Below are 10,830 nucleotides of genomic sequence, written 5' to 3'. Positions count from 1 at the left end.
GGGACTCATTTCCGAAATAGCCTCATAGACACCTGGGCCAAAGAGCATGGCATTGAGTGGGTGTATCACATCCCCTATCACGCACCAGCCTCTGGGAAAATTGAACGGTACAATGGACTGTTAAAAACTACACTGAGAGCAATGGGGGGTGGGACATTCAAGCACTGGGATACACATTTAGCAAAAGCCACGTGGTTAGTCAACACGAGGGGATCTGCCAACCGAGCTGGCCCTGCCCAGTCAGAATCCTTACGTACTGTGGAAGGGGATAGAGTCCATGTAGTGCACACAAAAAGTATGCTGGGCAAAACAGTCTGGGTTCTTCCTGCCTCCGGCAAAGGCAAACCCATTCGTGGGATTGCTTTTGCTCGAGGACCTGGGTGCACTTGGTGGGTGATGCGGGAGGATGGAGAAATCCGATGTGTGCCTCAAGGGGATTTGATTTTGGGTGAAAACAGTCAATGAACTGCATGGCACAATGTGAACTGCTATATAATACTGTGTGTCACCTCTGTGTTGTACCAATGATATCAGAGTACGAGCCTCCCAACCCATGGAAGATCAACTATGAAACAAGCCGTGCAGCAGTGATGGAACGATGACCGACTCGGTATGCAGCAACCCAACGCCACACACCATCTCTCCCACCCGGAAAGACTGATACAACAGATGGAGCCCAGAGTCATGGACTGGATGAACTCAATGGACATTTTTAATGGACATTGTACAGGGAAGGTCCATGAACTAAGGGAATGATGTCTGTGTATTATGTTAAAGGATGGGAAGGGGAGGGGTGGTGGTTGGTATGGTTGTATTGCATTATATGGGACCTGGGCATGGTGTAAATGGTATGGAATAAGGGGTGGAGAATGTGCTGGTTTTGGCTGAGAAGGGGTTAATTCTCCTCACTGTGGGGGTCAGCTACCTTTCCAGCTTCCCGCGCTCTGCCGCGTGGCGGGGGGGACTGGGAGGGGCAGGGCCATGGTGGGGACGGCTGACCCCGACTGGCCAATGGCAGGTTCATTCCATACCATGTGACACCATGACCAATATATTGAGGTGGGGGCAGTTGCAGCGCCAGCGCGGGGGCGGCGCGGTGTCGGGTCAGCAGGCGGCGCGTGGCTGCGGCGCGGGCAGTTTGTTCCGGCGGTTCGTTCCCCCTCTCCCCTCCCTTCCCCCCTCCCCCGGGGCTTTGCGCCTCTCGTTGTTCTCCTTTACATTGCATTTCTACTGTTGTTTTCTTTTAATTTTAATTATTAAACTGTTCTTATCCCAACCCACGAGCGTTACCCTCCTGATTCTCTCCCCCATCTACTGGTGGGGCAGTGAGCGAGCGACTGTGTGGGGCTGAGCTGCCGCTAAACCACGACATCCACATAAAGGAACGCTGGGCACCAGCCGTGCGTCAGTGTGACCTGGTGAGGTGAGGAGAGGGTAGGGGAGTGACAGCGCTTGCGCAGGGCTGCCGAGGGAGGAGGGGGGCCCCACACCTTGGGGCTCTGGGCCTGTGCTGCAAGCTCACCCGCGTCTTGCTTCTGCCTCAGAGCCAGCAGGGGAGCGTTTGCAGGAGACACCCCAGCGCTGCTGGGACAAGGACTCTCCAAACGCTCACTGTTGATGTGTGCCATGTCCGCAAGGAAGCGGAAGGCCACCGACTCCATGGAGCAGGGTGAGAGCAAAGTATCCCTTGCACAGCCTGGCAGAGGGGTTGTCAGGGTGGTCAGCATGGGGCCAAGAGCGGTGGCAGGGGGAGGCAGGAGCTCCCCATCTGCCCCAGGAAAAGGCCCCTCCTTTCCTCAGCAAGCAGGGACCAGGCTGGGCACTGGGCACCCGCTGAGAGCCCCACGCCTGCAACGGCCCCTTCCTCTCCAAGGCCTCCAGCCCTGCCCATCAGCCAGCTAGGCAGGGATGGAGCAGGCCCTTGGCAGCAATCCTCAGGGACACTTCCCCCGGCCACGCACAGGTGCTCGTTCCCGCTGGCATTTGCTCTCTCCCCTCCAGCATGCATGCTGTGTCTCCGGGCAGAGGCTGACCCGGATGTCTGTGGGCCCAAACTGGAGAAGCAAGGAGTCTGTGCCCATGCGTTTTGCCTGGTGAGTTCCTCTGGAGCCCCCTCCAGCTTTCCGACAGGCAGTCAGACAGCAGAGATTTCTCCTCTTCTCTCTTCTGCAGTATTTTGCCAACGAGCTTTTTCAGCAACGGGTCAAGGAAGTAGGACTCGTGGGATTTCTGCCTGAGGATATTCAACGCACAATCGCCCGGGCAGCGCAGAAGGTGAGGACCTGACAAGAACAGGGAGATTTGTGCCAGGAGAGGTTTGCCGGAGCTTAGCCCAGACCCCAAGAAAGAAATCCCTTCAAGCCGCTCTGGGACAAAAGTCTTGCTCCCAGCAGGTCCACAGAGGCTCCCGCACAGGAGCCTTGACCGCCAGGCGGCTCTGCGGGGTGTGACCCAGCAGCGGCCGCATCCTGCGCCCTGCCCGGAGGTGTGGGTCGGGCTGTGGAGGCCCTGAGGCTGCCGCTGATGGGGGCTGCTGTGCTCTTTCCAGGACTGCTTTGTCTGTGGTGACAGCGGGGCCACCATCACTTGCCGGGAGATGGGCTGCGACCGCAGCTTCCATCTCCCCTGTGCTGTGGAGGGTGGATGCATCACCCAGTTCTTTGGGCTCTACAGGTAAGGGCAGCCAGGCTGCATGGGGGAGGCTCCTCACCTTCAGTCGCTTGCCTGCCACTGTAAGCCAAGATAGAAAGGAATCCACAGTGGCAGATCCCAGCAGCCGGCCACATGCAGAGCCAGAGCCGGGCAATGCCTGGGGTTCCTTCATGCCTCTTCTCCCCTCCTTGCTCCCACTGGGGTAGGGCCCAGCACTCCACAGCTCGCCCATCCCTTTCCTCTTCCCCCAGGTCCTTCTGCTGGGAGCACCGCCCAGACCAGGCAGTGGAGGCGGCTCCGGAGGAGACCACCACCTGCCTCATCTGCCTGGACCCTGTTGGGGACAGAAAGTCCTTCGGCACCATGGTGTGCCCAGCGTGCAAACACGCCTGGTTCCACAGGGGATGCATCCAGGTTCATGCCAGTCATGCTGGCTTCTACGGCTTCTGCTGCCCGCATTGTCAAAATGAGTATCGATTTCTGATGGAAATGCTCACCATGGGGATCCAAATCCCAAAGAGGTTGGTTTTTATTATTCCCAGCCCACAAGGCAGGAGGGTGCGAGCACTGTGCCATGCCATGCCATGCCAGGGCCTGTCCCAGCAGTCCTGGCTCTCCACTGTACTGTGAGTCTGGCCTTCAGCTTCACGGAGGACTTGGAAACACGGCAGGGAGGGAAAGAAGAGCAGGGACGCCCTGCACCTGCCTTTTGCCCAGCTGCAGGGGCTCATCAATTTTCCCTTCCTCCACCAGAAGGGGACTGTCATGGGAAGACAATGGTGCCTATGAGCAATTATATGAGAGGCACAGACGCTGTGATGCCAGTGAGTGCCTTTGTCCAGCAGGCAGGGAGCAGGCAGAGGAAGAGGGGTAAGTTGCCAAAGCTGCACCCCAGGGCTCTGCACAGGGTCTCTGTCTCTCAAAGGGGAAGGGCTAAGATCGAGAGCTCTGCCGCGCAATCCTGTGCCACGGTCACTTTGTCCTCACAGCCATGAACCCGTTTGCTTCCTCAGGCCCTGGCAACTGCTCCTGTGTTGCTCCTGCGCTGCTGAGGGCACTCACAAACGCTGCTCCTACCTGAGGAACAGCACGGCCAGCTGGGAGTGCGACGGCTGTGCTGGACTGGGCACCGGTAAGAGGCAAAGCACGCGGGTGCCCCTGGGCTGGGGCCAGGGGCCAGGCAAGGCCTGGTAGCAGCTGCCCATGCTGGGCTTGCCAGATCTGGCCTCTCTGCTCCAGGAGGCCTGGAGGCACCGCACTGGCCTATCCTGCCCCAGGTCTGGTGGAGCCGTGCCCTTGACCTTCCAGCTTCCCCTTACAGCCTCCAGTGCCAGCTTGGTGCTTAACGGCCCCACCACCTCCAGCCAGTCACCTCCATGGCACCTGAGACCAGCAGCCCCACCACTGGTAGCCAGGTGGCATTGGGGCACTCCTACGGCTGCCCAGTGCCTGAGAGCAGCCGCCGCTCCAGCTACCCTGGGCCCCAGCGGGCGCGAGACCATTCCCGATTGCAACGTCGGGCCCAAACTCCCTCGCCGGCCCAGAAGACACTGTAACAGCAGTCACACGCCAGCACCGAGTGATGAGAGCTGCACCTCCAGCCAGGCAGCAGTGGGGCTGCCCCATGGCCTTCTGGCACCAGAGACCAGCAGCCCCACCACCGGTAGCCAGGCAGCACCAGGGCCCTCCCGCGGTTCCCCAGAGCTGAGGGCAGCAGCTGCTCCAGCATCCCTGGGCCCGACCGCATGCGAGACCATTCCCGATTGCAACGGTGGGCCCAAACTCCCTACAGCCAGCCTGGACGCTGCTGCAGGACCAGCCGTGCACCGTCCTCAAGTGCTGGCCCTGATCCACACCCCGCCCCCCGCACAACAAAGAGAGCTGTTAGTCTCTGCACTGGGATATCCCACACTCGTTTGTTGGCTTCCTCCTCCTCTCCCTTTCTGGAGGGGCAGCATTAGGGGCTGGGCACGGAGGGTTCTCTTCTCCCTGCGTGTAGGCAGCACCTTCCCCAGACATCCCTCCTTGCGGGCTGGCCTGGGCCGGCTGCCCAGCGCCGTGGCCCTCTGCTTCGTGCCTTGCTGGCACCACATCTTGCTCAGTTTCCCCGGGGGAAGTTCACACCCACCCCCAAACCCCCTCTGTCTCTGGGCCTCTGTCCCTGTCCCCAGGAGTGTGGCCTGCACGGCCCAGTTGGTGCCGCTGCTGCCATCTCCTGGCAATGGGTGCTGCCCCTGCCCACCCGGCGCAGCCCTCATGGCTCGCCCACCAAAATCACCTGTCCTGGTCCCAGCGACTTTTGACACGCTTCAACTTTGTTTCCTTCTGGACAAGCCTGTAACCAATTTCCTATCCTCCTTGCCTAGGTTAGGGAGAATTGTGGCAAAGTGGCAAAGCTACTTTTCTTTAAGAGTTCAGTTCAGTGTCACATCCCTATTTGTGACACAAAAGCTTCCGTAGACTCTGTTCATACAGTCGCCTAAGGGCGCTCCCCACTTCTGGGTCCTGTTCCCCAACACGATTGCTACTGTACCAACTGAAGGCTTCCTTCTTGCAGTATAAGCCAAGAAGTCATTTTTAGGAGAGATCGCAAACGCCTGGTAAGGACTTTACTCCACAGAGCTCAGCAGAGTCAGAGCAGTACCTGTTACTGAGGGCTTGAGTCCCGCCGTATGCCCTCCAGAGCAAAAAAATCACATGTGCTCTACGGGAGGGTAACAAGGGGCCTGGAAATGGCAATCATCCGCAAGGATTTCCCTTCTGTTGGAGACCAGCAAGTGCCTTTCTACTGCAAGAAGGAGAACAGCTTTGGTTACAGAGCGACTGCCGAACAGCTCTGCGGAAGCTGGCGGAGAGCTAGAAGGCTGAGTCAAAGACTAACGGTGACCAAAGCACAAAGGAAATCCCGTGGGGTGGCTGTACAGATTTGAACAACCCTCTGCTCTTCGTGGTGTGTGTGTCTGGTCTCATGGTGTGTGCGTGAAGTGCCTTCCTGACAGGCCTTAATGCAGCATGAAAGTTGATTCCTTAAAGTAGGGAGCGGCTGTCCTCTCGGAGGAAGGCAGGGGAACCTGGGAGCCCTGGTGGGCTGTTCTGCCAATAAAGAGGCAATGCAGAAGGAATGGAGGTGCAGAGGGTCCATAAGAGAACTCGGTGGCAGCACTTTGTCCTTCTAGTCTTGAGTGCTGTGACTGGGAAGGTGTGAGCTCTAGACGCGGCCAGAGCAGGCAGCACTCTTCAGGGGGATTGCGCTGTGAGCTCCGAGGCGCTCCTGAGCAATGGGGCTCAAAGGGAGCTGGCCAAAGAGCTCTGGTCATGCACAACCTCGCTCTGAACGGAGGTGCTTGCTCCCTGGCACCGTTCACCTCTCTTGGCATCTAGCCAACGGAGCTCTGTAATGCCCTGGCGTCAGAAGGCCGAGCAAAATCTCAGAAAGCCTGGGGAGGAGGAAACGCTGAGCACCAGAATTTGGCTTGGAAGGTGGCTGGTAGAAGGGGATGGCTGAGGACACTTGAAAAGCAGGAGCTGAAGGAGGCAGCCTGGGAAGCCTCTAGTCACTCTCAGCAGTGTCAGCCAGCTACTATTGTAGAAGGGCTTCTGGGGCTTTCTGGTTTCTGTCTCGGCCCTGAGTTGCATTTCGGACGTGGATGCTCCAACACTGGATTTCGCATTCCTTTTTTCCTACTCTGGTTGTGCCTGAGACACCGTCTGGTTTTCATCCTGGTGTCGCAGGTGCATTATTCAGAGAAGTCGTTTGTCGTGGGGTTAACAAAAAGGGTTTTCAGCAACGCTCAAACGGTAATTAATCGATGATTGAATAAAAATCAAATGGTAATCAAAGGGTGATGAAGCAATAATTGAATGGGAACTAGAATCATTTAGGCTGGAAAAGACCCTTAAGATCACCGAGTCCAACTGGTAACCTAACACTGCCAAGTCCACCACTAAACCACGTCCCTAAGTGCCACGGCTACACGTCTTTTCAATACCTCCAGGGATGGCACCTCAACCGCTTCCCTGGGCAGCCTGTTCCAACACTTGACAAACCTCGGCCCATCGATCCAGCCTGCCCAGACCCCTCTGTAGAGCCTTTCTGCCCTCCAACAAATCAATGCTCCCACCCACCGCCTCCAAAGCTGCCCCACAGCCACTTGCAGCTTCCTACCGCGCTAGGGAAAAAGGCCCCCACCGACTCTGAAAGGCAGTTTATTGCCATGGAAAAAGGCCATTTCTGCCATGACTCCCCAGCTCGTGGTCCCGCACGGCTTTTTGTTCCAGGGGCACCACGTCACCAAAGCACTAAGGACTTCAGGAGAAAGACGTTGGGCCACCTGCGACGCTTAGGCGCCATGCTGAGCTCCCGTGCTGTGCCCCGACCACCCGCCACTTCTGAGTGGATGGGATGGGTGAGCCCAGGCCAGGCTCAAGGCTCACTTCTCTCCCCGGTACCAGGGAGCCCAGAACCGGCCGTGGTACTGCAGATGCAGCCTTACCCGTGCGGCACAGAGGGGAAGGATCACCTTCCGCGACCTGCTGGCAGCGCTCCCCATGCCGGGGACAGGAGCACAGATTTTCCTTGGCCAGGGCCGGAGCCTTGGAGTCACACTGCCTGAACAGCACCGTTTGGCCAACAGTGCCGTACGCGACGGCTGCCCCAGGGGACCTGGCGTTTGACTCTGAGCATGCTGCAGGAGCAGCCGCCCCGGTTACGTGGGTGCCGAGGGCTCGGGCCCCCCGCCTTGGCACTTCACACCCAGCCCTGTGAGGCGGGGGCCGTCTCACAGTGGGTGGCAGGTGGCCGAGGGCGTCCCTGCCCGCACTGGGGGCGCGCGCAGGCCAGCGGTGCTGATGTCACAGCGGCCACTGTAAGCCGCGGGGCCAAGCCCACATAAAGGAACGCTGGGCACCAGCCGTGCGTCAGTGTGACCTGGTGAGGTGAGGAGAGGGTAGGGGAGTGACAGCGCTTGCGCAGGGCTGCCGAGGGAGGAGGGGGGCCCCACACCTTGGGGCTCTGGGCCTGTGCTGCAAGCTCACCCGCGTCTTGCTTCTGCCTCAGAGCCAGCAGGGGAGCGTTTGCAGGAGACACCCCAGCGCTGCTGGGACAAGGACTCTCCAAACGCTCACCGTTGATGTGTGCCATGTCCACAAGGAAGCGGAAGGCCACTGACTCCATGGAGCAGGGTGAGAGCAAAGTATCCCTTGCACAGCCTGGCAGAGGGGTTGTCAGGGTGGTCAGCATGGGGCCAAGAGCGGTGGCAGGGGGAGGCAGGAGCTCCCCATCTGCCCCAGGAAAAGGCCCCTCCTTTCCTCAGCAAGCAGGGACCAGGCTGGGCACTGGGCACCCGCTGAGAGCCCCACGCCTGCAACGGCCCCTTCCTCTCCAAGGCCTCCAGCCCTGCCCATCAGCCAGCTAGGCGGGGATGGAGCAGGCCCTTGGCAGCAATCCTCAGGGACACTTCCCCCGGCCACGCACAGGTGCTCGTTCCCGCTGGCATTTGCTCTCTCCCCTCCAGCATGCATGCTGTGTCTCCGGGCAGAGGCTGACCCGGATGTCTGTGGGCCCAAACTGGAGAAGCAAGGAGTCTGTGCCCATGTGTTTTGCCTGGTGAGTTCCTCTGGAGCCCCCTCCAGCTTTCCGACAGACAGTCAGACAGCAGAGATTTCTCCTCTTCTCTCTTCTGCAGTATTTTGCCAACGAGCTTTTTCAGCAACGGGTCAAGGAAGTAGGACTCGTGGGATTTCTGCCTGAGGATATTCAACGCACAATCGCCCGGGCAGCGCAGAAGGTGAGGACCTGACAAGAACAGGGAGATTTGTGCCAGGAGAGGTTTGCCGGAGCTTAGCCCAGACCCCAAGAAAGAAATCCCTTCAAGCCGCTCTGGGACAAAAGTCTTGCTCCCAGCAGGTCCACAGAGGCTCCCGCACAGGAGCCTTGACCGCCAGGCGGCTCTGCGGGGTGTGACCCAGCAGCGGCCGCATCCTGCGCCCTGCCCGGAGGTGTGGGTCGGGCTGTGGAGGCCCTGAGGCTGCCGCTGATGGGGGCTGCTGTGCTCTTTCCAGGACTGCTTTGTCTGTGGTGACAGCGGGGCCACCATCACTTGCCGGGAGATGGGCTGCGACCGCAGCTTCCATCTCCCCTGTGCTGTGGAGGGTGGATGCATCACCCAGTTCTTTGGGCTCTACAGGTAAGGGCAGCCAGGCTGCATGGGGGAGGCTCCTCACCTTCAGTCGCTTGCCTGCCACTGTAAGCCAAGATAGAAAGGAATCCACAGTGGCAGATGCCAGCAGCCGGCCACATGCAGAGCCAGAGCCGGGCAATGCCTGGGGTTCCTTCATGCCTCTTCTCCCCTCCTTGCTCCCACTGGGGTAGGGCCCAGCACTCCACAGCTCACCCATCCCTTTCCTCTTCCCCCAGGTCCTTCTGCTGGGAGCACCGCCCAGAGCAGGCAGTGGAGGCGGCTCCGGAGGAGACCACCACCTGCCTCATCTGCCTGGACCCTGTGGGGGACAGAAAGTCCTTCGGCACCATGGTGTGCCCAGCGTGCAAACACGCCTGGTTCCACAGGGGATGCATCCAGGTTCATGCCAGTCATGCTGGCTTCTACGGCTTCTGCTGCCCGCATTGTCAAAATGAGTATCGATTTCTGATGGAAATGCTCACCATGGGGATCCAAATCCCAAAGAGGTTGGTTTTTATTATTCCCAGCTCACAAGGCAGGAGGGTGCGAGCACTGTGCCATGCCATGCCATGCCAGGGCCTGTCCCAGCAGTCCTGGCTCTCCACTGTACTGTGAGTCTGGCCTTCAGCTTCACGGAGGACTTGGAAACACGGCAGGGAGGGAAAGAAGAGCAGGGACGCCCTGCACCTGCCTTTTGCCCAGCTGCAGGGGCTCATCAATTTTCCCTTCCTCCACCAGAAGGGGACTGTCGTGGGAAGACAATGGTGCCTATGAGCAATTATATGAGAGGCACAGACGCTGTGATGCCAGTGAGTGCCTTTGTCCAGCAGGCAGGGAGCAGGCAGAGGAAGAGGGGTAAGTTGCCAAAGCTGCACCCCAGGGCTCTGCACAGGGTCTCTGTCTCTCAAAGGGGAAGGGCTAAGATCGAGAGCTCTGCCGCGCAATCCTGTGCCACGGTCACTTTGTCCTCACAGCCATGAACCCGTTTGCTTCCTCAGGCCCTGGCAACTGCTCCTGTGCTGCTCCTGCGCTGCTGAGGGCACTCACAAACGCTGCTCCTACCTGAGGAACAGCACGGCCAGCTGGGAGTGCGACGGCTGTGCTGGACTGGGCACCGGTAAGAGGCAAAGCACGCGGGTGCCCCTGGGCTGGGGCCAGGGGCCAGGCAAGGCCTGGTAGCAGCTGCCCGTGCTGGGCTTGCCAGATCTGGCCTCTCTGCTCCAGGAGGCCTGGAGGCACCGCACTGGCCTATCCTGCCCCAGGTCTGGTGGAGCCGTGCCCTTGACCTTCCAGCTTCCCCTTACAGCCTCCAGTGCCAGCTTGGTGCTTAACGGCCCCACCACCTCCAGCCAGTCACCTCCATGGCACCTGAGACCAGCAGCCCCACCACTGGTAGCCAGGTGGCATTGGGGCACTCCTACGGCTGCCCAGTGCCTGAGAGCAGCCGCCGCTCCAGCTACCCTGGGCCCCAGCGGGCGCGAGACCATTCCCGATTGCAACGTCGGGCCCAAACTCCCTCGCCGGCCCAGAAGACACTGTAACAGCAGTCACACGCCAGCACCGAGTGATGAGAGCTGCACCTCCAGCCAGGCAGCAGTGGGGCTGCCCCATGGCCTTCTGGCACCAGAGACCAGCAGCCCCACCACCGGTAGCCAGGCAGCACCAGGGCCCTCCCGCGGTTCCCCAGAGCTGAGGGCAGCAGCTGCTCCAGCATCCCTGGGCCCGACCGCATGCGAGACCATTCCCGATTGCAACGGTGGGCCCAAACTCCCTACAGCCAGCCTGGACGCTGCTGCAGGACCAGCCGTGCACCGTCCTCAAGTGCTGGCCCTGATCCACACCCCGCCCCCCGCACAACAAAGAGAGCTGTTAGTCTCTGCACTGGGATATCCCACACTCGTTTGTTGGCTTCCTCCTCCTCTCCCTTTCTGGAGGGGCAGCATTAGGGGCTGGGCACGGAGGGTTCTCTTCTCCCTGCGTGTAGGCAGCACCTTCCCCA

At 59.7% G+C, this 10,830-nt stretch overlaps 2 protein-coding genes across 2 annotated transcripts; both read left to right on the top strand.

Annotated features, from left to right (window-relative positions):
* Positions 1 to 1,626: 1,626 nt before the first annotated feature.
* LOC135314015 (PHD finger protein 7-like) lies at positions 1,627 to 5,582 on the top strand. Its single transcript, XM_064455684.1, has 9 exons — positions 1,627 to 1,669; positions 2,002 to 2,093; positions 2,173 to 2,274; positions 2,549 to 2,673; positions 2,904 to 3,173; positions 3,409 to 3,522; positions 3,666 to 3,784; positions 3,974 to 4,535; positions 5,336 to 5,582. The coding sequence occupies exons 1-9, from the start codon at positions 1,627 to 1,629 to the stop codon at positions 5,580 to 5,582; spliced, it is 1,674 nt and encodes a 557-aa protein (XP_064311754.1).
* Positions 5,583 to 7,790: 2,208 nt separating this feature from the next.
* LOC135314014 (PHD finger protein 7-like) lies at positions 7,791 to 10,162 on the top strand. Its single transcript, XM_064455683.1, has 8 exons — positions 7,791 to 7,833; positions 8,166 to 8,257; positions 8,337 to 8,438; positions 8,713 to 8,837; positions 9,068 to 9,337; positions 9,573 to 9,686; positions 9,830 to 9,948; positions 10,056 to 10,162. Exons 1-8 carry the CDS (start codon positions 7,791 to 7,793, stop codon positions 10,160 to 10,162), a joined length of 972 nt encoding a protein of 323 aa, XP_064311753.1.
* The last annotated feature ends 668 nt before the right edge of the window (positions 10,163 to 10,830 follow it).

This window comes from Phalacrocorax carbo, chromosome 6 (genome assembly GCF_963921805.1).
Source record: "Phalacrocorax carbo chromosome 6, bPhaCar2.1, whole genome shotgun sequence".
NCBI lineage: Eukaryota > Metazoa > Chordata > Aves > Suliformes > Phalacrocoracidae > Phalacrocorax > Phalacrocorax carbo.
The sequence above is the reverse complement of the archived record's forward strand: the minus strand, read 5'-3'. Positions and strand labels throughout refer to the sequence as shown.